We start from the raw sequence: 27,675 nt of genomic DNA, 5'->3' as shown, positions 1-27,675 counted from the left end.
CCCAAAACTATTCATAAAAGGAAAAAGTAAACTAGCTCAAATACTCATTAAATTAAGCCACAATGATATGAAATTTTTGAGACATCTTTCAGGAATTGATCTGTGCTAATATCCCCATATGATTAGGACAAAATTTCAAAAGAGATTTTATTACACTTAGCAACTGGCATGTAAATGATTTTTTCAGCAACCATTTAAAGTCATCTAGCTGGGATGACTTCCCAGTGCAAGCTTCTGGTCTTGTAGGACATGTTAGGGCAACCAATTGGTTTTCTTAAGGCTACTGAAGTTAACACTGAGCTAGATTAGAGAATGCAGTGTCTACGTGTGCCTTTTCTCAGTCCAAGTAGACTAGTGTGGCATGGAATGAAAGAGTGAATTACTTTTAATGATACAAATATATCACCATGAACTTACATTCACTGTAGACCTCCCCATCAGAGTCTGTGCTCCCTGAGACTGCAAGGAGTGCCTGAGAGCCAATACTATTCAAATCAACTTTTTCAATATCCGACACCATGGAATTCACAACATGCTGATCAAAAAGGGCTGGCCGAGCAATCTGTAAGAGAAGGCAAGGTAAAATGCTGAGACCTTGTCATGGTTTAACCCCAGCCAGCAACTAAGCACCATACAGCTGCTCACTCACTCTCCACCCCTTGGTGGGATGGGGGAGAGAATCCAAAGTGTAAAAGTAAGAAAACTCATGGGTTGAGATAAAAGTAGTTAATAAATAAAAGAAAAAAAGTAATGAAAAGGGAAAAAAATAACAGAGAGAAAAGTACAACCCAAGAAAAACAAGTGATGCCAATGAAAACAATTGCACACCACCAACTGACCAATGCCCAGCTCGTCCCTGTGCAGTCCCCCCCCTTCCACACCTCCCCCTAGTTTTATTGCTGAGCATGACATCATATGGTATGGAATATCCCTTTGGCCAGGTGGGGTCAGCTGTCCCAGCTGTGTCCCCTCCCAAACTTTTGTGCAGCTCCAACCTACTCACTGGTGGGGTGGGGTGAGAAGCAGCAAAGGCCTTGACTCTGTGTAAGCACTGCTCAGCAGTAACAAAAACATCTCTGTGTTATCAACACTGCTTTCAGCACAAATCCAAAACATAGCCCCATACCAGCTACTGTGAAGAAAATTAACTCTATCCCAGCCAAAATCAGAAGAGACCCACACTTGGGGATCACCTGAATAACTCCTCAGAGAAGAATCATATTCTGTTTAATTTTCTTATCATGGTTGGGTTTTTTGTAGATCAGATGAGACAACAGTTCCCTTCCATTAGACTTCTAATGCTCTTCTAATATGCCTTCCTATCAGATCATCTTCATGATGTCACGCACGTGCTACTTCTGTCTTAATATTTATCAAAGAGAAAACTAAGTCAAGATGAATATATGGTGCATCTACAGTTATTCATGAGGACTACCACCTGTTAGCACTTAAGTTCCCCAAAAGGCATTGTATCCTTTTGTATAATCTACCAAACCATCACATGTAGGTGCCTCCTAATTGCAGATGCCTGTGTCCTACCAACACAGCCTTGGAGCCCTCAGCTACACGTTCTTCTTTCAGTCAAAACTCAAAAAGAAATAAGCTCACTAAAAGACATCATGGACAAGACAGCAAACCTTTGCTAGGCAAGAAGGATAATTTGATATTTTCCAATTTGGAACTAAACCAAATACCCACATATTCTACTTAGTCATTTGATTGCCAAAAGTTCCCATGATAGTAGTTCATTATAACGATGGTCTTTTCTCTCTTTTCTACTACAAAAGTTTGAAGTTTTGGTTAGATCTATTTATGGCCACTTCCTTCTTGCATGGATAAAACTACGAGATATAAGTCTTCCATGGCTGAAGTTGAACCTTGAAAAAAATAATGCATTATATATCTCATAGCCAGCAAGGTGCACTGAATGTAACTGACAATTTTTGGATGTATAGTCTTATCCTGTTTACCTGTGCTAGGTGTAGGAATGATGTTTGTCGTTTCAGGGAGGAAACAAATCTTCGTGCAATAGGCAGTTTCTTATCTGTCAGGTTTTCTGGTAGATTTTCCAAGGAGGAAACAACCCACTGTTCCCAGTTTTTTGCAAAATTTCTTATATCTGCCAGTAAACTATAGGGAAAAAAACGTGTTTTAGAGAAATATCAATAAAAATTGTCTTGCATAAGTTTAAATAATTTGGTTTCAATCTATGATTAACAGACTCCTGGACATATCTGTGAATTACTCCTCAGGTGTCACCAAAGGGAAACAGGAAATGGCCAATCTTCAAAAGGCTAAAATGGACTATATATTGATCTTACCTCCTCTGAGAAAAATTGTAAGCCATCTGCCAGTTGAAATAAATAGGTTGAGAAACACTAGCTTTAAGACATTAGAACTCTCTGAAGCTAAAGACCTTAGTCAGATATAAAACCCCAAACAAGATGCCCTTCAAGGGAAAGGAAAGATGTAAGGTAACTTACAATAATCCTTTTATTAATGTCTTGTTGAGAAAATGCTTAGATATTATGGTGATGCATAGGATACAAACCTGAAAAGTATTCTGAAAAAAACATAACAATTATTTTTCCTTAAACTACATGAGTACATTTGTTTCTGTTTTGACCTTCTAGGGCTTTAGGACATTAAAATACTGTGTCATATTTTGAGGATGCTCTATAGCCATCCTCAGAGCTGAGAGTATTTTGCCATACGTACTCTACTGTTCTAAAAATGAGTATAAATACTGTGAGAAATTTTTTCTAGAATACAGATTTTCTGCTATTTACCTGGAATATGCCTAACAAATGGAATGTAGCATTATTTAAGTGTCAAATACCTACCTTTCTGGCATTTCTTGCATTGTTGCAGGGATGAGTACATCTGTAAGGACCTTCAAAAAGGTAACAAAAATTATATCAAGCTTCCATTGGCCATTTATTCATTCATGTCTGTCTCGTCTACTTAGATTACAAAGTGATAAGGACAGGAAATGTATACAGAATAAAGCCATTCAACCTATTGTCCAGATATTTATATACCTAGATTTCTCCCACCACTATTAGATAGGAACATAAGAGCTATTTATATACCTAGAGGGCTCCCATTCTTAATGTATGCCTGCATGCCAGTAAAACAAGAAAGTGCTATCTCTCATGTCTTACAGTAGGAAAATCAGTAGAAGTGAGATGCATAAACACTTTGTCTTTTCTAGCATCACTGTGAGTCTCAGTAAAGCAGATACTCAAGCATCTCCCAAGTCCTTGAGTGCTGTTAGCCACCTGACTCTTCTTTCTGCCATACTGCATGTGGCACTGAAGGTGTCCAGAGTTTAGGACAAATCCCCTATAGCTAAATGTGGTGTGGAACTGTTTTGGCAAAAAACTGTACCATCTGGCATACCTTCTGGGGAATGTTATTGCAGAGGACAAAGTTGTTAGCCTATATCCCAAAAATTTGTTTCCACTACTAATGTAAATGGTTTGATAACAACACAATAAAATTCCTCCTTCTTTCTGGCAGCTGTGCTGTCCAGAATATCTAAAATGATTATAACTGAGAAATAGTGACAGACAAAGAAGAGGCATGACAGTAAATTTATGAACTTCTGCGAAATTCTGTCTTATTAAATTTCTCATTTAGTGCAACTGTAGTATTTCTTCTTCTGTCACATTAAAATTTTATTACAAATCAAGTTAAGATTGGCTCTGTTGCAACAGCATGTTTAAAGCAGGAGAAAAAATCATAAACTCAAGGTACAATATAACCTCTACAAGTAAATGAGGCTTAATGGCTCATCTCCAGGGAAGTAATTATGATCTTTGATGCTAATCACCTTTACTTCGCTCTGCTAAAACACCTCTTCTTACTTTACAGCTTGATATGCTTCTAAGAAATATGTATTTTAATCTCTTCTGGATTTTTTTCCCCATATTTTTGTACAGTAAAGAATGACAAATCGATGACAATAAGACACTCAGTGCTAAACAGCCCCAAGTCTCTTGCTTTAACTGCTTGGTGTTTACTCTTATACCAATAGTTATTTCTTCCCATTAATATGTGGTCATGAAATGTGTTAGAGAGAGGATGACAATCCTTTTCTATTTATATGGCACGTCCTATCAGAGGAACTTAAAGTACTTTGCAGCTGTTAATTAATGAACTGATCTGATTTTCCAAATTAAAAATTCAGGAATCTTTGGTGACATTATTTATTTTTCCCCAGGGCTCTATCGCTTAATCCTGACCTTGCAATACTCCTTAGTTTCACTTAGTTTCAACTATTTGTTTGATCATGTTGTGAACTAGATGAAAGAACTCATATGGCACAAAAACTCTGCAAAACAAATGTTCCTTAAATTTTTTTTTAAACCCAAACCACTTCAGCGTGCAGCAATTTTGCTGGTACATTTAGAAGCATAGGAACAGAAATGAAGTGTAGCAGGCAGGAGAGGCAGGAATATCTTAACCCAGTACTCTTCCAGCCCTGTAACATGAAACCATGGCCTGACATAACCTGTGAGTAGCAGGTGGAATCACCTTGCTGATCTGCCACAGATTCTCTTTGCTGATAGAAACTGCAATAATCTGAGAAGTAAAATCAAGACTTCAGTTTTCATCCAGACTGAACTTAGCCTTGTCAGTGAACCAAAAACACACACTTCTTTCAGCTACATTCCAGCAAGTAGGTCAGGATTTCACTTATTAGTGTGCTGCCTGTAGTCACACATCAAGTGTGCAGCAGAGGTGAGGCTGGAGTTCAGCTCTTGTATGTGCTAGTTTTATGTTCTTGATTTCAATTGAATCCTTGCTGATTTACACAGGTAAGAGGCAGAAAGCAGTCATGGCATCCTGTTATTCTAATTTCAACACTGTTTTTACACAAGCAAAAGCTGTAACATGGTTGAGATTATCCATGTAGCTAAATGCTTAACTTACCTTATACAGTATTGAGTCACAAACACAGAAGATGTCAACGATGATGGGATTTTCAAGCAGAGGAAGAAGATGGTCAGGCATCCCTTGCCAAAAATGTAGTAAGAAATGCTGAATCTAAAGGAGGAGGAACCAGATTCATGGACATAAATAATGCTTTCTTGGCTCCCTGTGCATATATACCAAGAATGTGTGTTCAAACAACCTTACCTCTTCAAAGTTCCCATTAATTGCATTGTCAAGGACACACTGACAGTGTGTTTTGTACATCATGATAAGAGTATCTACCTATTTTGGGAGAAAGAAAGATTAAACAGAGTTTCTTAGCTCTCTCCTTTACTGCTATAGTGATCTAGGTTTCTGCTTTCTGTAGCTAGTATTTAAATACAGAATACAAACTGTATTACAATGCATATTTACAAATAGGCATTCTGTACATCCAGAAATGATGAGGAGGTCACTCATCTCTAGTTTTTATCGACATCTTCAAGTCTCAATGCTGTTGTCAGAAATGTAGCATCTGAGTCTGTATACACTGTGAAAATGTGGATATCAAAGTAAGGCAATAGCTAGATTAACCAGTCAAATGGTAAAGTAAATTCACCTTTCCAAAGCTAAGATTAATCCCAAAGAGTAGTGCAAGTTAATCATTAGGCTACTATAGGCGTCTATGAGTGTTCTGAACCATCATCTAGTTGGACAAATGAGAAAATAGCTGCCAGTCATTTGGTCAAAGTTTAATCACTGCCTTACACGAACTGAACTTTCAAAAGCAGAACTCCCTTTCATCTCATCAAGCTAATTTATCTGAGTGGAGTGTTCCCTTATTTTAATAACTGTGCAGAGGTATTACAAGACTTTGTAAAAAATGGTAGTAATTTTTAAAATTTGTAGCAAATTATAAAACAAGACTTTTGTAAAGTATTTTAAGGAAAGAAAAATGCTAGCAAAGACCATAGTCCAGAATCACAGAGCTGGTGAACTTCTCCAGCAAACCAATATCAGGTTTTGAACGAATCTAGTACCACCTTATTTCAACAGGTTTAGCATATGGATTTCTTTGAAAACAGACCTTGCTGACTTTCAAAGCTGCTTCTGTAACTACAGATCTTTGAAAAACAATGGCAAAGAGTAAGATTAAGAACATTTTCAAGAGGTTTTTTGGAAGGGGCTGATGGAAATTTAAAGTTTGGGTAAGTTTTCTTCAGAAACATAAAATGCAGAAATTATCAATCTATTTTAGTGCAGACTGATATATTCATGGACTCTCCAGAGATTTCAGTTACATGCAATTTCTTAGGAGTTTAATGCAGGAGTCAAACTTCATGTATGGGCTCTCTTCAACAGAGTACCTAAACATCTTAGGTCAATAATCCTTGGTCAAATAAGCTGAAGGAGGGGAAAGACAGTAAGGCAAGAAAACAGAAAATAAGAGAACAAGGAATGAGGAAAGAGCAGCAAGGAAAGAGAGTGAGGGAGACACACAGAAATTCATCTTTTCTTCCCACAGTCTTCTCATAACTCCATGAGTCTGTCCCCAGACAGAGTCACCCGCAAAGCCCTGCTGGACTCTCCCATCATCAGGTCCCATCATCAGAGGAATTATATGCTGCTGACCCAAGAATGAAGAGAAAATGAGTTGCATCTTTTTCTTCATTGCTGGAGTGGTAACATTCAGTTTTGCTTGCACTGCTGTGGTGGGCCTGCAAGGAACCTCAAATGCTTTTCAGATTTAAATGTTAGGAGAATGCTGTATATTTGAGAGATGTCAATTCACTGGCGGAGACTATAGCAGCAGATGATGCACACTGCTGAGTATACCAGTTCTTGAGTTTTCTTTAGGAAGTGTAAGATTTCCAGCTAAGATCTCTGTACTATGGATGGCTCCTTTTGTTTAGCTCCTCACAACAGGAATGCTAGGCTTCACTACTGTCACAGAACAAAATTAAGAGGAAGGACTCATAAAACAAAAAGCTTTTAAGCAACATATCTCAAGACAGCCACCATCATGACCCATACTGGAGGCTAAACTGGAGAGTTCACAATGTGTACCAAAAGGTTTCTAGCACAGTTCAGGGATGTAGCAGCCTGCAATGTGACCAGAAACAACACAGATATAACACAAGGCAAGCAAAGACATAAAACATACGCCAGAAATACTTCTAACTAAACAGTTACCCTTAGGATAAGCAATACTGAGTATTGATTCGAGGAATACGATTTTACTAATTTAAAGAAAAAACACATATGCTCAGAGTTTCACAGTCTCTTTTCAAACAATTAATGAAAGAGTAAAGTTCATCTAATTATTTGTCGTGAATTATTTGTTCTGATCTAATCAGAACAAAATTTACCTTAAATCCAAAGGCATTTGGAATGAATACAACTCTCAGTTATTTGTTTGTTTTGCTCTCCCGGTCTTACATACCATCAGTTTGTAAAATACTAGGTCAGTTAATAGGTAAATAATTCAACCACCTTTCCAGTGGAAAGCCAGTTAATCGGTGTTAGTAAAGGTTTGCCCCCTCTATAAATCAGTCACCTCTGTTTGATTATGGACATTTCTGGCTCTTTCATGTCAATACCTCAAAGGCTAAGATATGAAGAAACATTCTGTGGCAATTTTTGATCTGCAAGTCAGAAGAGAAGTAGCTCACATTTTACCTTGTCTTTAGAAATGCACCCTTGAAGCAAAAGGTGTTGAGCACTTGGAAACTCTGGGAGGAGAGTTCCAGTTTTGGAACTCAGAGAATATTTACGAGTGAAACCACCCTGAAATGGAAGGGAAAAAAACAGGAACATTGAAAAAGCTAATATAGATTAAACTGAAAACAACAATTCATGCTGAACTTGTATAGTATCTCATGAGTCTTTCAACGTTCCAGAATATTTACATTCAGATAATCCTTCCAAAATATTGATGCTTATCCAGATCTGGATTCCAGCTCAGGAAGGCAATTAAATATATGCCTAGATCTAAACTCCACCAAACAGAGTTTTCAGAGAGATGCAGTCTTTGAGCCGCATTACTTCATGTAATTCTACAAGCTTTGGATTTATTCTATGTTTAAAAACTAGAGTAGAATACTACTCTCCTCTACAGGAAAGACTGTGATATCCTCAGGGAGACCCTACGTTTTATTTAATATGTATCTTCCTAGTGCAAGGATGCAAGGTACTGGACATATTATTATTCTCCCCTGCTCTCTTCCTGCTCTGATAGCACTGGAACAGTGATTTCTGCTGTTTTACTATGCTAACCACTATTTTAGTTTATCACAAAGTTTGACAATACTTTATGATGTTATGGATTGGATGGTATGTAGGGTCTACGGACACTTCTGAACTAAGTATTTATTATATAACTCTCTGTCATTGTGGCAGACTTGACATGAAGCCCTGGTTTCATATCTCAATAAGAATGACATTCCCAGACATTTAGTGTTCTCCAGTTACTTTGTTGAGACATGGTCAATGCTGACCTGAAGACAAGATAAATTCCTCCTGAATTATGCTAAATTCTGCTGATCTGAGAGTTCCTTTCAGTTCTTAGAGTTCACCTCTTAAGCCTCTTTAGCTTGTGACATCTGAAATACCATAGACACATCTTGTACTAGTTACAGACTGAGAAAAGATCTTGAATAATTATTAGATGCTAGCCTTTGGAGGGATGGGATTGAAGAATGAAACAAGCAGCAGCCTTGTATGTGTGGATACTGACAGTGAGGCAATATATGGTAAATCAACCCTTGTTTAGACTCCTAACCTAACTCCTCACAAAATCTGATTTAGTCTACTCAGTAAAGCTGAGCAGTAACATTCTGCAGTGATGTAGTGTTACTATGCTTATAATGCACACCACAATATGCTTATTAAGCTCTCAAATGCTATAATGAAGATTAAATCCTCATTCTCAAGAGAAGCAATAAAATTTGTATTATGATTCTGTCCTTACTGACTGAATTTTACTCATTCTCATAGGATTGCATTCAAATCTAGAGAAGACTATTTGGCTGAAACCCTTTGCTCCATTTTAGCCCACCCAGTCCTTATGTCAAGGCAGTGTACAGAGCCTTGAACAGGCCTTTTGTGTATTCCTGCAGTAAATCCACTACTTCTGTGCAGATTCCCTTTGTACTAATGGATGGAATTTATGACTGCGCATGATGCATTTGAACAGTACTTGGAGTGGCCTTTTCCTACTCCTTTGCATACAGTCAGATTTCACTGAAGTGGGAATATCGGGTGTATAGTGTAACATATAGTGTAAAAGTGTGCCAAAGGCAGTATTTGCCTATAAATCTTGACTCATGAATTGGAAGCAAGTTTCAAGTAAAATTCTCTCAAATATTGAATTCAGAAAACTATAGCTGTAACTGACTTATTCACTATATATACATCCCTATTATTATAGGGTGATGTGTCTGCCAAAACAGAGAGCAAGGAACAAAAGCATACATTACGTAAACACACTTTGCCTGTGCTATCTGCATCAAATACATATAAAGCCCTAAGTCAAAGAAATTGTAGAAATTTAGAAACATTAGTACTTTTTCATGTTAATACTTTTGCAGTTTTCTAATTGCCTATCAGTATCAGGAGGTTTTCTTTTTTTAATAACAGCAGTATCTCAATGATTTTATTATGCAATTACCCATGAAATATATTAAAAGCTCTGATTAAAAGGGATTAGTTCATTTAAAAGAAGGCAGTGATGGTGGTGGGAGGTTTAAGAGAAGATAATCTGTAATGTTTTTTACCTTGCTAATGGACTTATATGACTGTGCCTCAGTTCTAGGCTTAATATTTTAACCCACTGCCACTTGCCCTTTCAATTTAATGCCATCTGTTTCTAATGGCCATTTAACATTAAGATAATGACAGTAATATTATCTGCCTAATTAACCATGCAGACTCTAATGGTGCACTAACTGGTTTAGATAAAAGAATTTGCTGATATCTCCCCCTACAGAGAGAATACTAGAAAATGTGATAAAACATACCAGAAGTAAACAGTGTCCCTGGCACTCAATAAGTGTTCATTCAAATGCCATTTACTCAGTATATTTAGACAATCAGTGCTTTAACATCTTTTCAATGTCTTTATGTTCCTACTGAAAATTACACGTTATGCAATCATTGTAAATCTTTCTGGAATACCTAATTGCATGTACTTTCAAGCAAATGAATAAGGATGTATCACCTGTTCACTTTAATGGAAAGTATGATGACAAATTTTCATTATGCTAAGATTGTTAAAATTAAGTTTTGACCATGAAAGACGTTTTTTCTTTTAAGACCTGCCTGAATAATTTCAGACAACACAGATCTAAACAATCAAAAAAATCATACTCACATGCCCTTTCTCACTTATTTCTACCAACTTCTCTGTGATTCTTTTTCTGTGAGGATGAAGGTATTGAACTTTGGGGCAGAAACAAGACAGGTTTGTGGGACTGTCAATTCCCAAACAGACTGGGAATGCCACATCAGAGATGGAAGTAAATGTGCATTCATTTATGTCAAGGGAACCAGAAATTTTCCATCCCAAAACTCTGAAAGAATGAATGCTGTAATAGTGCTCATGAATCCTTGATTGGGGATATCCCATAGCAAAGCACTATCTTTTTTGGATAAGATAGCTGATTACCTGAATTGGGAAAATGCAGCAGATCTAATCTATCTGAACCTCACTAAAATATTTGACGTGGTGTCATATGGGAAATGATTAGCTATATTGGTGAGAATGGGGATTAGTACAAGAATGTGAAATGTTTAAGAAACTGACTCCAGCTGAAATGCTAACAAGTTGTGTTGAAAGGGAAACTACTGGGTTGAAAAGGGACTGAAGCTTCTCAAAGATCAGACTTGGGGCTGATCTTATTGAACATTTCATAGATTAAATTGGCTGACATGAGCTAATGAAATTGTCAATAAAGAGGAAGACCAAGAGGTCATGTAGAAAGATCTGGATGGCTTTGAGATAATGGCAATAAAGGGGATGAAAATCAATAGAGCAAAGCTACACTCTCAGGGACCAATAAGAATTTCTGCTATCAGCTAGGAGTTGCTTATCTGGAAGTGAAAAAGGAGAAAGACTTGCTGCGTATCAGTTGATCACAGAAGGTATATTTAGTCTGGTAAATTAAATGGTATCAGGATACATTCCCAAGCAATACTGGAACCATGTTATTCAGAATGGCCCCTGGCATTCTTTCAGGCCATGCCAATTAGCAGTTTCCCAAACAATTCCTAGTCTTGCTTCAACAGTTACTGCATGCTAGGGAGTTTTGTCTGTGGCAATGTGGCTGAGATGTGCCTACGTTGTTTGGTAGGTTCAGGCGTTTAATAATATGGATGTGCAGGCTATTCCACGCCAGTTGAACTCAGTGTCAAAGATCAATCCTGGGAGCAATCCTTAACCCTTAATATACAATAATCCATAATTTTCTGGTATAAATATGACCAGAATGACAGTGACTATACCATAGTGTACAGTAGTGAAAATGTAGGCTACTTGTGGGAAGAAAAATGACCAAACAAACAAAAACCAAACGCAGTTCTAGGGTTCATCAGAAGGGATATTTCCATTAGAAATTGGAGACATGCCATTTACAACACTTTATGATTTTTTTTCTATAAAGATATTCAAATCGGAACAAGTACAGTGAAAGGCTATAAGGCTGATCAGCAGTGACTAAAAGCTGCTGCCTGTTCAATCTAGCAAGCCAAAGCAGCAAAAAGACCTACCTAATCTATCTGAACCTAACTAGAATACTTGACGTGGTGTCATCATGGGAAGTGATTAGTTATACTAGTGAGAACAGGGATTAGTACAAGAATGTGAAATGTTTGAGAAACTGACTCCAGCTGAAATGCTAACAAGTTGTGTTGACAGGGAAACTACCGGGTTGAAAAGAGCAAAAAATAGAGAAAGACAGTCCTGATCAGGAGCTACAAAGTTCAGTTTAATAAAAACACCATCTTTTGGCTTGCAATCAGACAAATGAGATTCTGGAAAAGCCCTCCTGCAAAAGTAATGGATGCAAAAAATTAAGCTAGAGTTTGATTCTTTCCTTAAGAGACTCTATTATGAACCTCTGTGGCTAGGGGGAACTGGATTGGAACAGGAACCCCAGAAGGTGCCATCCAGTCTTATTTTCCTTTGAATATTTAGAGGAGCAAATACTCAACTTCATGAAAAAAGATTATGCTGTCTGAGCTTTAATGAAAAATATTGATGTAATTTAAAAAAAAAATAATGTGAAGAAAACCACAGGTGATATAATATGTGGATTATAACAGATGTGAAAGGAAACAGATTACAGCACTTACCTCATTCTTTAACTTGCTTCCAGAGAACCTTTGAAAATAAACACATTTGATTTTTTTTTCATAAGCAGAACATTTTTAGAGTTCGTGTGTATATATAAATATACACATATAAAATATACATACAAAACAGATCAATTAGAAATGATCGCATTTCTCCAAATGTAATTATAATAAAAATCATTATTTTTTCTTAACTTCTTCCATTGGTTTGCAAGTGCCTAAGGATATCAGGAAACCTACTGATGTCTTCTAAGGCATGAAGATTCATATAATTGACTAAACAGTAAAGTACAAAACCCAGTTTCAGTTTTTTCTTTGGATCTTTGCAACTTCACAAATATCAAAAGGGCAGCACAGGTGCAAGTCTGTAAAGTCTTTACCAGGAAATATATAAGTTTTTTGATACAGCTGAGCAAATTCAGAGTACAAAAAATATACCTAGAATTTACACTTCTCAGGAAAATGAAGAAATCATAGTGATTTTCCATTCTTTTTCACCACAGTATTGTTTTGATGCAGATGAAATGCATTTCTGACATCAAAGATTCATTAACTGTCAAAAATGTGCTGCAGTATAGTGAATGTCCTATTAAGAGTCCAATTGAGAGATTCCCAATGAAGTCATTGGACTATCAGGCAACTCTTCAGTGCAGAAATCAGAAAGCACACATTTTAAATTATAACTACCAAACTAGGGAATGTGTAATGATAGAGATTCTAATGGATCAGTATAATGATAAATGTTGTTTGATTATTATTTCCTGTTCTGCTAGCTGCCAACTGATAAGATACTGTGGGCAACATGAAGTCTTATAATTATTAGTGGCAATATTGTGATTTCATGCTGTTGAGATGCTCTGCTGGCAGAAAAGAAAACCAGAGGCTGAGCGGTTGTGGAATTCCTCCTGCCCAGGCCAGGCACAGGCACCTGACAGTTCCCATCACATGATGACCCAGCATGTTACCTACAGAGTTCCCTGAACTGTTGATAGATGAGTATGAAAGAAGGCATCACTCAGTTGATTACAACGTGGAACTAATTAGCTTCATAGCTGGATGTATTTGTTATGGACTATGGATTTCCACACGTGCAGCAAAATGTACACAGAATGTACAGCAAAAATATGAGGCAGCATCTGCTAGCATTGCTCCTCCAGAGCCTTAATTGCTAGCTAAAGCTACCCTACACACAGTGCTGTGGATACCAACAATTTTTGGTGTTAGGTCTGCTCCTTTCACAGTGCAAGGCTTGATATTTAAAGGAATCAGGAGATCAAATTTACAGTGGAATTTAAGGATTCAGGCATCTGCAACCCTGCACTTAAGGACTACTGTACTCGGCTCAATTACCTAAATATTAATACATGAATGCCAATTAAGTTTGAAATGGCAGTAGAGACCTATATTTAGGCAAATAAACTGAGGCCCATTGCCCCTCCTAATCGTTTGACAAGCTGCCATCTAACATGCAAGCCTTGTGGTAAAGGCCTCCATACGCCTATATTAATGCACGGGCATGATGTGATCTGACGCCATTATCAACCCATATATTTTCCCTGCCTATTTCTGCCCCAAGCTTGACCCAGGAACCATTTTTATAGCTCACCTACCAGAGCAGGTATCAGACAAAGGACAGATTTTATGATGGATCATTATACGCAGCAGTCAGCAATTGGGAGATTTTGAATCAGTTTTGAATCCTTACACTGCCTGACTCTTTTTTTACCCAGAAGCTTGTTCTTAACCCCCGGCTACTGCATCATTCTCTTCACACAGATGAATCCAACCTAAGTGATGGCCCAGACCGTGCAAAATGAGCATTCGAGCTTCTGTTCTAAATCAGCTAGGGAGGCAGTCTGACTGCTGGACCCTGAAAATTCAACATCTCATACATGAGAGCACAAGTCCTAATACAAAGAAAAGGTTCCTAAATAGTGAATCTAGTCAATCTAGTGAGTAGTCCTGAAAATACTATAGATACTTATAAATACATAGATACTTAGAGAGTATCTATGCCATCTTTATGTGAGCGTATACCGTTGGAAATCCAGCCATGGGGAATTTTGCAGAATCTCCACTTTCTTTGCATTCATTGCTGCTAGATAGTGCAAGGACAGAGCTTTACATGAAAAGGGCACTGGCTGACATAAAGTTGAGGAGTAAGAGCTACTGTATTCCCTTAAATGAAAATAACTTGTCTTTTAGTCAATTAAATGAGCAATTTGTTCAAGAAAATTCTGTGTTACGAAAGAACCTCATCTCACTGTGTACCAGCAACACCTCTGCTGCTCTGGATAAATACTGGACAAGGAGATGGTATATCCCAGTCTACTATACCTTAAGTCCTGCAGTGGAGAGATCCTTCCTTTTAAGCATCATTGGCAACATTACCGTCAATTTTTACACTTGTCCTATTATTTGGAAAAAGTCTCTTTGGATATAACCTAAATCTGCCAGCAGCTGAATTTTCTATGTGTGATTATAAACTCATTTATTCCTTTCCTTTCTCAGAGTCTCCACTTATGCAGGTATACTGCCGTAGACAATGAAAGTCGTCATTCAAGCCATATGTGAACAGAGACATTTGTTTTACGAACTATTAATCTTTGGCAAACCAACAGGCAGCTATCGTAACGTATTGACCTTGCTAGCTGTCCCTTAAATAAATATAATTAGAGCTTCCTGGGTTAGGTTTAAACTGATATTAGTCAGTCAAAGGACCTGTAAATATTAATCTACACTGACCCCTCCCTCCTGCCCACAGGTGCCAGCTTCACACCATTCTCCAGACGTTTCATAATGGGAAGCTGTCCTGGGGAAAGAACTCAGAGGGTGACACTCAAGCAAATAAAATGAGACAAGTGTTCTGCAAAAAGTGCTTTGCTGCCTCAAACGAACTTGAACAAATCCTCTGCTGTTATAAGTTGATGCAGCTCTACACTGAATGCGGTGGGGCCACACTGGAAGACAATAGCAAAAGATCTAGATCAACCTCTTAAAACAAAATTAATGTCTTTAGGCAGCAAAGTGCTACTTAAATCTAGGAATGCCAGACATTGAGATATGCAGCAATATTAGTTCTGTTATCAACAAAAATTAGTGTCCTACAAATACCTTCCTAAGGGAAGGTTAAAGTTAGACCTTCACTGACTTAAGTCTCAGAAGTTATGTTATTGTACCTGGTTAAGCCTTTTCCAGAATACACAGAGTGGTAGTATGCACTGCTTTCTTTAATGCCAATTCCATAATAGTGATACCTGTGGAAAAAAAAGAGGTGTGTTTGAGTGACGTGTCAAGTAAAGCAAACTGTCAATTTTCAATGCTTTCTGAAAACTTCTCTTACTGACATGGAACAAAATCTGGTCTCACAGAAAACAGTATTGTCATGATTTGATCCAAAATTCAAGGATAAGATCTTCTTTAAATTTAAAACACTTTCTTTCTTACAATAATTTAGCTGGAACAGCAAATTTCCTAGAAACATGTTACATCTCTTTTCCCTAATGTGCATTCTCTTTCATTTTACTTCATTTGTTGAAAGGGTGCTGGGTTTGATCTACCAAGTTGATTTTATATCAGGTTCACCACTGTTATATTTAGAGAGTCCCACAGAGCACTTAGTTGAAAATAAGTGGCCTGTGTACCCTATAAATTAGCGTTCAGCATCCTATGACTAAAAATGCTAATATGTCATTCATTCCTTCTTCTCTCAGGTTGTAGGCTGACTGACTCTGAATTATTTAGCCACTTAAGCAGTTCGCATTTGTCTCCCTTGCTGCTCTCGTGGAGATTACTGCTCCCAAATAGAGTTGGAAGAAGGAAACACGCGTCTATTGCTCAGGCTCTGCAGTGCTGAACGCAACACCTTAACCCAAGACACTAAAGAGGGTGGGTTGGTGCTAAGAAAACTGGCTATGTGGCAGATACTTACTGCTTTCCACTGACTTTGCTACAAAAGACGTGACCTTCAGGAGAAGGGCAGGAGAGCAAGCTGGGGGCAGCTCTTTCTTTACCGGTCATAGCAAAGTTTGCTTGAGTTCATCTATCAAAGGTGATAGGGCCTGTCTTATAAATTCTACTCAATGGATTTAAAAACTGATTGTGTAAAACCAAATTTGTCTAACAATGTTATGGACAGTATACTCAGATTCACTTGGTTTTTACCAAACTTAGCTTGAAAACACCATGGCAACTGGTTTAACTGCACTGTTTCAAAGTAAAACTTGCAGTTCAAGTACACTGCATATAAACCAAGCCTCACAAAGAGGTAACACTTTGCAAGGCATTGCACTAATTTCACTGAAACTTCTCAAAAGCTTAAAGAAACACACTCTTCAGACAAAGCCGCCAGCAAACAGTTCATAGAACACATCAACAAAATGACCATTAAAAAATCACAATCTTACTGTTTGTTCTTGTATGAGACAGTCACAAAATCCTCAAATGCTTTATATTTACAAAGCTGACCAAAGGCATTAGATATAAAATATATTTAAGAAAATGTTTATTAGGGTGATACATTTGCTTAGCCCAGGTAGCTTTGAAAATCTCAGCTGAAATAGTCATTCTGTTTCTGAACAGTCTGTTTTGTGCATTCAGGATTTCACAGCCAAGAAACGTGACAGAAAGTGGCTGCTGTTAAATGTCATAGCTCTTACTGTTTGCCTGAAACTAATGAGTCTACATAATACCACTACATCGCAATGGTACTGGCAACCCATAGCAAGGCCAAAAGTTTCTCACCTATTTCTTTCCTGTTAGTTTTCTTGCCTTGTAAGAGTATTTTTCTGAGGAATGGTAATGTGGTGAACTGATCATTTTTAAATTCCTGTTAATACTCAGAGGCTCGGACATAGGACCATCTGCTTGTAATAGCTCACTTTTTATCCATTAAAGTCAGAGTTGGCTGACCAAAGCAAAGTGACACCTCAAGGTGGTTTGGGATGCCAATGGGACCTTTCATTAAAAGTCATAATGCTCGATGTTGCTGTTGTCCTCTGGTTCACATACAGTACAGTGTCACCTACATTGTGAGTTCAAGTCCTGAAGGTTTTCAACCACTACATTTGGTTTAGGAGTATTAAACAGACAGACTTGGGCCAAAGACCTGGATCTGGAAATTCCTAATATTTGACAGAGTTCTGACATAAATGCTAAAGGTATAAACATTTTTTCTTCTTTAATGAAAATGAAGTAACTTTAGATGTTACACAGGAGGTATTAAAAATATACAGGTATGGATTCTTTGAAATAACAGAATTTACTTAGTCTTGACATTGCAAAGATTGTGCATTGAACAGGATGAAAAACAAAATAGAAGACTACTTCTTTAACAATGTTATCTGCACATTTGTCATTGGCCATGTAAGCAAGCAGTTACCTACATCTCATTCCAGCACCCCCAGATCTCCCAGTTTCAATCACATTTTTTAAATTCTAAATGCCATTTTTTTAAATTCTAAAAATAAAACTTCACACTATCACCACAAATTTGGAACTCCCTCCTGCTAAAATTGGAGTGGGCCAAAGGCAAAGGAAAGCATTTCTTCTTTACAAAGTTAGGATTCAACATCTAAATTATTCAACTTCTAATTCAATATTAACATATTTGGGCTAGAAACAGGAACTGTTGTATGATTTGGACTCTCAAGTTTCCAGTGTTAGGCAGAATTACTGCTCTGGAATGCCGCAAGGTATCAGAATTTACCATTGTGACATTTTATTATGTAGAGAATAGATATTTTCAGTACCTATTCAGTGTGTCATAGCAGTTATGATTCTGATTTCCTTCAGGGATTTGCGTAGTTGAATTTTCATTACTAGAAGATGCAGCTTTCCAGTTATGACACAGAAACAATTACAAAAATTATAATCTGCACTTTTCAAGCTCTGTCTAGCATACTTCATAGAGTAATAAGGTACAAAGATTTTTATTCTCTTACAAGCCAAAGTCATTAGCTGAATAGCTTAGTTTGGGCTCCCTGTTGAGAGTAGTATACCCATCGCAGACATACCGATAACATCTTTAACCTACAACTTCAAGTACTCTCCTTCTGTCTCTTCATATGCATATTTCTATGTGTATGTACAGTATATATGTATTTTATTATGTTATACTTCTATTCTATAGTTAATAAAATGAAACCAGACATCATAAAGAACTTATTCTCAATTTTCTTAACAAACCTTTTAAAAAACAAACTGAACTGCCTTCCTCTTTTAATTTCAGTGGTTTGTTGTAACATATGTTCCTACGCAACTAGTAGGCCTGATTTTAGCATACACTGACACAAATGATAGCTGATAAGAAAATGATAGGCTTAAGCTGTTCAGGGACTTGCAATAACTTGTTATCATGGGGCCAGCTGCCATATCAGTTTTATTAACCCACTAAATCACTCCTAATAAATAAGATAATAGTTTTCAGACATGATGGATAAAAGCTAAGATTCATCATTGATCAAAGTCTACAAAGAAATTAAATTGTAACTTGAGCTCAAACAGTCTTCTGTGTGTATGTTCTGAGCAGTATGTACATTTTCCCGAATAGCTGCTCCAGGTAATTCATGTACCGTGAAGATTATAGCTGAATTCTAGCAGTGACCACATTATCTATGCAAAAAGGTGGATTCAGAACCTGCTGCACAGAGAACTGTTGCTTATGAAATACTAATTTAAAAGCAGTTTGCTGTATTTATTGTAATGGATCTTCTCCCACTCGGCAGCGATATAGAAAACCTCCCCCACACTCAGCAATCTGGAGTGATTAGCATGGGCATGAGAGATGAATGAACTTTGTTAACGAAATGGTGTCCAATGTGTTGCACCTTATTGGCCAAATGTTTAAATGAGTGTTTTAGTATCGATACTTTTATACAAATGGGTTGTTGGGTGTAAAAGCACAGAGAGACACTGACTCTGAGGATCAAAGTTCTAGGATTTATTAGACCCATTTTTAAGTCTCCTTTGCCCAGAACTGGAGATGACAAATGCTGCTTGGAATCAGAGGAGGAACTAACATTTGTGTATTTCACCCCTTAGAGCAGCACCTGTATCCTACCCCTGAGAGCAGCAGATCTTTCTCAAATCCAATTCATGTTCATGAGAATGCTAGAAAGAGCTTGGCCTTGTTTTGGTGTGGGAGAAAAACAATTTCTGCCACCTTGAAGCTGATGGAAAAGGGAACTGATTTTCTTTGCTTTCTTCTGACCACAGCCAGGCTCTAGTGATATGTTACTGTGTATGCATGCAGCGTCCAGTAAGGCACTTTATTCCTGGGGAGTTAGCTTTTCTTTGCAACATAAGAACAATGATTCCATTGGAGAGGAATTGTCTTTTTCCTTTCATGCTTTTGCAGCATCTGGCTCAGTAGAGTCCTGGACACTGATCAGAGCTCCTAGGCAATACTGCCATACGAAATATCACTGTCGGGAATAGTTATTACTATCACTGCTCCTACTAACATTATACCGAAATAATGATAGCAACAACAGAAATAAAACAATGTCACTACACTACCATGCTTAAAAAAAATAATTTAGTTGCTAGTAAGAAGTGTATTGTACAAGTCCCAGTAACCCAGCTTACAGGAACAGCTTACAACATTTAGAGTCCATGCTGACATAAAAGCAGAGGGTAACTAGTCATTTACCAAAACTGATGAACAGTTCATTAATTTACTTATTAATTTAATGGAAATACTTCTGCAAATGGCATTTGTGTGACTAACTGCTACTTGGTGAAAGCAGAAATGAATTGCTACTCAGTGAGGCTGTGGTTCTGAGGGGAATATGGTTCACGACATCAGAGAGGTATTTATACCCTCACTTCTCTATGACTACTTACTGCTGTATTCAGTTTCTGAACTGGAGATATTGTCACTTGTGCCTTCTGCAAGGTCTTTTTTGCACAGCCAGAACAATGTAAATGTATCTTAGTGGAAATGAGAATTGCTGAGGAAAAGTGTCTGAGGAAAACTCCAATGAAAAAAAATGAAAAATGAATGCCAAGTGTTCAAAAAAAACTGCTGATGCCTCATCCCTTTGAGGAAATGGTTCAAGAACAGTTAATCCATATGAAAATATGGCACATAATACCACCAAGGTCAGTAAGGATATGGGATCTGCCAAAGAAATGTTGGGCATGAGGTATTTATGTGCTAATATTGTTAAATGTCTTAGAGAAAAGGAGAATATAGTGTCACATGCAGTTAATTTTGTAGCTAGATTCTCATGTCGAAAACTAGGTTTGAAACATACTCCTCTACTTAACAGACATTGACTTACTGTGCTTTAAATTATGCAGACACATGATACATTATGGAAGTTTGGACCTTGATTGGATCTTGTTTATCAATTTATTAGATATGTCAGATCAAAAATATAATGAGCATTTGGGAGACTTTTCCCCTTGTATTATCTAATTCATTAAAACTTGAAAGTGGGTCTCCAAATATGTTGGGTTATGAACCTAAGACTTAACCAAGGCATTGATTAATTACCAGGCTGTCAAATATTTCTGTCAAATACTCAATACAACACCAGGAGCAAATGTCCACATCAGCTTGTGCCTGTAACCATAGCTGAACTTCACCACAGCAGACAATACATGAAATCCTTCTTTTCCCCTATAAATAACCTTTCTAATAGTAACTCTCCTCAAAACCCATCTATTCAGCATCTATAGGTCATCTACAAAAACAGAAAGGAACTTCAGTTCCAGTTTTCCTCTGTACAATACAGATTATATACTGTCTCCTGAAATAAATCAATGGATTACAAATCCGTGACAGAAACTATGCAAGAACTGTCCTCTGTTTAAAAAGGAAAAATATTCTATGCAGGCTTTATTTCCTTTGGATTTTATTTTTATCAATGATTATTTAAAATAAATAATTGAGACAGGAAGTAAGATGTCATCGTAAAAAATCTGGAATTGAAATTCTTTCCTACCTTCATTTATACTGCAACATAACCTAAAATTCACAAATAACATCTCTGATGCATTCTTCAACAAAACTAAGGTGGAATTAACTGGCTATTTCTTCTATTTCTAAGGCAGGATGAAAACCAAGCATAACAACATGAAACAACTCTCCAAAATTATAAAAGTAAACAATGCATCATCCTAACATATTGCAAAGCACTTAGTAAAGCCACAATCTTGTAGGTTTTTTTTTCCTTTTCAGTCTCCTTTCATTTTGAATTTTCTTATATATTACTGAAAGACAGGAGTAACTTTGCCTTTCAAGGCTAAGTCATTCAAAATAAAGATTTTCCCAAAAAAACCAGAATGTTTAAGTTTCTGCTATTACTACCAGTATTATGATTTTCTATCTTATTCATTAGCAAAATATTTCTTTGCTAATTTTCTGGGGTTTAGGGTTTTTTTCAGTAAACCATCGACTCTGTGCTTTCTTCTGTAAGTCAAGGATAGTTTCATGAATCTTATTCAGTAAGTACATAAACACATTTGTAATTTTAAGCATGAGAAAAATCCTAGGGATACTCACATATTTAAAGGCCTGCATCTTCTAAAATATAGGCATTAATAACAAATGTTTAATTTCTGTGTGTACACAGAAAGTTGGACACAATATCTATCCTAATTTGCTACTTGTAGCAATGTCTTAGTTTTAGGAAAACCTGTTGTAAAATCAATAGAAATACACAGAGAAGGATCTGGTTTAAATTTGATTTGGGATTGAAGGCCATTAAGTTTTTGGAGAGTTACTTTAAAAGAACAAAATTATTTAACTAGTCCTATTTTATGTAGAATGGTATGGGCACAGTATTTAGGTTTAAATATTTTTTGGAAATGGATATTGATAAACACTGAAGTAACAATTTAAAGCACAATGCTCAGAAAAGCTCAGAGCCAGTCTTGGTTTCAGGCAATACAGAGAACTGTTGCATTTGTGACTCCTCAAACAGGGACAGAAGTTTCCTTGACTTACCTAACTCAGAGCTTGACACTAGCAATACCCTAGAGCATTATTTTGACTTCTCTACATTCCTTACATCAATACACCACACAGTTTTTCATTTCCTTAAGAAGTAGCATTCCTCTGTTAAAAAACAAAACCAGACTGGGGACAATTCATTAATCCTTCCTCAGCAGTCTTAATATCAGGACATAGGAGGGAGGCTGAATATAAGGGAATATGCTGTTACCACTGTTCGCCACAGTTTTACAATAACTTTATCATGGCCAAAAGCCTAATGCCAGAACCAGGATTAATAAAAATTTCACCACAGGTGATATATAATTACCTGTGATCTATTCCCACAGCCTAATATTCCACAGATCAAATATACAAATTAAGTGGATACATTATTTATGAAATGACTGCACTATAGGTTGTGTACTTTTCAGAATTTTTGTAAATTACCCACACCAAAGAACAGACATATTCCTTCTCAATTTAAGACAATTTAAGACTTTTTTCTAGTGCCTTTAAATTAATCCATATTGTTATGTAGAGAACACAATGAAAGTTGTTAGATTTGCAAAAAGCAAATAAAATCATAGTTAAATTGCACATTATTTATAGAAAGATGAACAGCTGTAACAGATATGTGTCCTATATAATGGTTTTTTATATATAACATTTTGACATATATTTGCAACAAATGCATGGCTCTATAAAAATAATAATACGTTTTAGAAGCTTAATCAGTTTAATTTTAGAAATTATGCCTGCAGTACTGTTTTCAAACTCAAACTCTGTATCAATTTCATCATGTACATGAAAGTTACCACTTGCAGCTTATCATCTGAATAACCCCCCCTGCCAATTAGTACATATTACGAAGACGTGGAAATACGTCGTTCCTAGAATGTATTCTGCAAGTGGATACAGAGATAATTGTGCCTTACTTTGAATGGCCCCTTGTTCCAAGCCGCCTTGTGGTAAGGAGAGGGAATTTCTGGCGAATGGTCTAAAGAGAAAATAACTGTATTAATTTCTAACACTGGTGTACTTCCTTAGCAATCTGTTCATGGAAAAAAACTGTATTGTAAATACGTGGTCTAATGCAGTCCGTGAATAAATATTTATAACACTTATGCCAAACATAAACAATTAAGCAGGTTTTATACTGCAGGGGTCCTTCTGTCCTTGTCTGCCTCACCATGTACCTCCAGTCTTCCCACCCATAAACTCCTTCCCACCTGTTCTTCTTTTCCATTTTCACTGCTAGAACATAAAATCTAGTTTTCTTCTCTGGAATCCTGTCCCATTTGGGTCCCTAAAGTAGAACTGTATCTTTTGCTTCAGAGATCTAAACAGAACCAGGGAAAGATCTGGCCTCTAGCTATTTTGTTTTCAAAGACAAAAAACTAAAAATAAACTGATTTTTGATTTGAAAAATGTGATCTGAAGGTTAAAGTGAGTAAGCATTTGCCTCATCGGTATTTCTGTGTCCTCCACTATCAAAGTGCTGGACAGTCTTAAACAAATTTATGCTCACTGAAACCCTATGAATGTTTTTGTTAGCTCTTTGCTGCACAAAAAGACTTCATGCTATGTGATTTAATACAAGTCAAGCAAAACATTCTGTCACTGGACTCCTGAGATTGAGATTAGTGCCCTAAAAACATCCTACTTTTCCTGTAAAGAATGATACTTAAGCCAAAAAGTTTATTAAGTAAAAAAGTAATTCAGTAATAGAGGTAGATATAATAGATATATCTAATAGATAGATCACTGTCAAGACAATGTTTAAATAGAAACCTGTTGTCTTCCTCATTCATACTGAAAATATGTAATGAAAATTAGACATACACTCAGTATATCCAATTCAAGAGGAAAAAATTAGTAAGTGAACATTTCATGAACTGGATTTTACATCCATTATGATTATGTAATTAAATTAATGCATTTTGCTGTGTATGAACAATGACTAGTTCAGTAGTGTTTAAAAAAAGATGATCCTTGAAGCATTTTTGGTTTCCTGTTTCACTCACTACTCAGGATTTAATTTGGAGAGTTCACATTTCCCTTTCATTAAATGATTTCAGGATTAATTGTAGGGAAAGGTAGAAAAGAGGATGAATCAACAATTTTTCATTCAGGAGCTCTTTGTTTTATTAATTTTTATTCTCTTTCTTGTATTGCTTCTTGTGTCACATCTCACTTTACACTGCCTTTAGCATAATTAAAAGTGTCTTCCATGTCAGATCTGGTTTTGTGGAAGGAACCCTATTAATGCCACCATCAAAAAGGGGGGAAAAAAAAGCTCTCAGAAAGAATGCCTTTTTTTGTATGAAATGGCAATAAATCAAAGCGAATTTCAGTTTCATTCTCCTAAAGCTGATGTCATGAAATCCCTTCACACAGTGTAGTTAGCTTGATTCCATGTACATTAGCTGTAGAAAACATGTGAATTTAAGAGGAATTTTGACACAGGTGTACTAAATTCTATCAAAGAATTAATCTAACCAATTTTGAAGGCATTTACTCTTTACCTTCCCAAAAGTTGCAGCACATGCAGGTTCCAGTTTCTCTTTTCTGCAGAAGTCTAAATAATGTGCATAAAGGATGCATCTTGGTAAGCAAACTCCTTCACAGACAATGTAGTTTTCTTCCAGCCTGTGTAGAGAAAGAAACTGCCAGAGTAAGAAGCAACATGCCATATGTCCCAGTTTTATTTTCTATTTGGGTTTTAGTACTGCCCTGGGTTTTGGGTTTGGTTTATTTTGTTTTCAAATTTTACTGAAGAATACCGTGAGAGCACATAGATGAGTTTCTCCTGAACAAGACAAACCCTACAGACTGACTCCACACTTGGTGATTAGGTGAGCTGCAGAATATGGAAAACCTGCAGCCAGGTATCTTTTCTTAATGGATCTTTTTCAATATCTGGACTTTTTTGCTTTATATAAATAATTAAATTATCATCACCTAAGAGTCAGTCTGGCTCTGAAAATAAGAGCACTAACCAGACTACAAAAGACTTGGGTTTAAGTCTGTCCTCTGAACAGAGCAAGGGCTTGAACTTGCACCATCCATCCCCAGATGTATCTTTAACATCTAGGCTAACATCTCTTTTCTTCCTACTTTTGCTTTTTAATTCCCACGCTGGACCTGAAACTGTTTGTTGACCAAACCATACTGAAAAGCAAAGAATTGGCTCTTTCTAAAGGGGGTGCATTTTAATGTAGCTTCCCAATCCGTTTACAGAATACGAGTGCCTAGTGATGGTCATTAAAGTAAAATTTTAAAAACTGAAGTAAAAACCTGGCTGTCTTCACTTGTACTGAACTCATGGTAACTGCTGGGTATTTCACTGTTGTCCTGTTTCTTGTCTTTATCAATTTACATTATTTTCTACTCCTGGGATGATGTACAATAAATTTATTTCTCAAAATACACAAAATGGTAAGAAAATACTGTGTAGTAAATACTGCATACTGAATAATTTTGCACTGACTCACCAGACTCAAATCCTTACAATTTATGCTCAGAAGTCAGATGAAACTAGACTAAGAAACTGGGTAATTTGGATTACTCTCATTTTTCAGTTAGAAGGAAAAAAAAAATCTAGATTTACAGTCTGCATTTGGTAACTAAGTTCCCATTTAATTCAACAGCAGTCCTCCCGAATTTCAAGTGTGTTTTAATAGAAACATTTATCAATTAATGTCTGCAGAATTTGACCTCTTATTTGGTTAATTTTTGCCCAGATAAAATGAAGTAGAGTAAGGGCTTCCATGAATGGTAGAATAGAATGTAAAAAAAATACATTATAAGACAGTGAAAATCTAACAGTCATAGCCTTTAAGGATAATTAAAACATCCATTCACAAATGTAATTCTTAAGTAATGTTTCATTTCTACATTCTTTCAATACATTTCATCGATAGCCATGTACTGCGAGTACCTGACAGAGATTTCTGTTAAGTGATAAACCTTTGCTAACTTTAAAAAATCAGAAATTTGGGGATGGATGTCCTTATTTGTAGACGAGGCTTACCTGAAAACAACTAACCCAACATCCCACAACCTCACAAATGACAAATATTTCTAAAAGAGCTGTGAGATGTAACCCTCCTTGCCGGCTCAGCTTTTAAAGAAATGGCCCTCTGGGCCTGACGGACACACGGGCTCGGTCCTGCCGGGGGCAGCGGCGGGGCGTCCCCGCCGGCCGGCCAGGCCCGCCGCCCCGAGTGACTCCGTGGCGGGGGCGGGCAGGGGAGGCTCGCCGCCGGAGCCCTACCATTGCAGAGTGAGCTGCGTCTGCTTCTTCTTGTCCTTCATGATCTGCGTGATGCTCTTCTTCGCAGACGGGCTCTGGTCCGCGGCTTTTAGTGCGCCGTCGCGAGTATCTGCATCCTCTTCTTCCGAGGAGAGGGCTTCGCTGTTAAAGTGTGTTTCTGAGCGCCGAGGAGGGAACAAGAAGAGAAACCCAAGGGCATCGTTACGGCCAGGCAGCACGCCGCCTCCTCCCGACGCGACCGCGGCCCCGCAGGCGCCCGTTAACGGGCCGCCCTGCCCGCCGCTGCCTGAGGGGACGAGCCCGGCCGCCCCGAGGCCAGGCAGCCGCACCCGCCTTACCGCGCGTCCCCGCCCGGTCCCAAGCAGCAGCGACGGTTCGGGCGCCCGCCGCGCTTCGCCCTGGCTGCCCGCACCTGCCCTGCCCGCGGGCTGACAAGGAAACGCTGCCGGCACCCCACCTCTTACCTGACTTGATGCCGGCGGGCAGCACCGGCTCCGGGAGCCCCCTCTCGGCGCTCGCCGCGGCGCACAGCCCCTCCTCGGCGTAGGGCAGCAAGCCTCGCCCCACCAAGTCCGCGTAGCAATCCTCCTGCGCGGCGGAGGACACTGCCTGCGCGGCCGGGAGGTGCAGGAAGGCGTCCTCTTGCTCGGGTCCCTTGGCCATGCTCCTCACCGGCGCCTGCTCTGTCCCGCCGCGGCGCAGGCGGCGCCCATGGGCGGCGGGAGGGGACAGGACGAGACGGGGCGGGCGCGGCGGTCTTAGGGCGCGGGGGGCGCCGGCTGAGGCATGGGCCGCGCCGGACGTTTGTGCGGGGCTCTGGCACCTCGGCGGGAGACGGTGTCAGCCAAGCGCCAACGCCGGCAGAGTGAAGGGGAGGAGAGCGACGCGCGGGTGGCGGCGGCGGGGGACAGGTGTGCCTTACGGCGCCTTCCAGGGAGGCTGCATGGCTCCCCTGCGGGCAGAGGCGGCCGGGCCCGCGGGCGCCACTCCCTCTTCACGGCAGCTCCCCCGCGCCCACGGAGGGGGCTCCGCCTTGTGTGGGGTCCCGGAGGTGGCTGCCGGGCGGCAGCGGAGAGGTCTCCCCCGTACCTGCCTCCCGCCTCCCCGCCCGCCGCGGTGCTCAGTCGCGCTTGGCCGGGAGGGGTCGGGGCACGGCTGAAGGCCCGGGAGGTTCAGGGGAGCCGGT

General features: G+C 38.4%; 1 protein-coding gene across 1 annotated transcript in view; it reads right to left on the bottom strand.

Moving 5' to 3' along the window:
• RFX6 (regulatory factor X6) overlaps window positions 1–27,381 on the bottom strand; it is a 37,470-nt gene extending 10,089 nt beyond the window's left edge. The window contains exons 1-12 of the mRNA XM_054821165.1: window positions 26,954–27,381; window positions 26,490–26,646; window positions 24,739–24,862; window positions 23,149–23,210; window positions 15,450–15,527; window positions 12,271–12,298; window positions 7,600–7,707; window positions 5,146–5,223; window positions 4,939–5,052; window positions 2,844–2,893; window positions 1,971–2,130; window positions 418–562 (exon numbers count right to left, since the gene is read on the bottom strand). Of these exons, the coding sequence (XP_054677140.1) occupies window positions 418–562; window positions 1,971–2,130; window positions 2,844–2,893; window positions 4,939–5,052; window positions 5,146–5,223; window positions 7,600–7,707; window positions 12,271–12,298; window positions 15,450–15,527; window positions 23,149–23,210; window positions 24,739–24,862; window positions 26,490–26,646; window positions 26,954–27,152 (1,303 nt within the window). The 5' untranslated portion in view covers window positions 27,153–27,381. The remainder of the gene's footprint in view (window positions 1–417; window positions 563–1,970; window positions 2,131–2,843; window positions 2,894–4,938; window positions 5,053–5,145; window positions 5,224–7,599; window positions 7,708–12,270; window positions 12,299–15,449; window positions 15,528–23,148; window positions 23,211–24,738; window positions 24,863–26,489; window positions 26,647–26,953) is intronic.
• Window positions 27,382–27,675: the final 294 nt, after the last annotated feature.

Source organism: Grus americana, chromosome 3, assembly GCF_028858705.1.
Source record: "Grus americana isolate bGruAme1 chromosome 3, bGruAme1.mat, whole genome shotgun sequence".
NCBI lineage: Eukaryota > Metazoa > Chordata > Aves > Gruiformes > Gruidae > Grus > Grus americana.
Note: the sequence above shows the minus strand (reverse complement) of the source record. Positions and strands in the feature narration are given on the sequence as shown.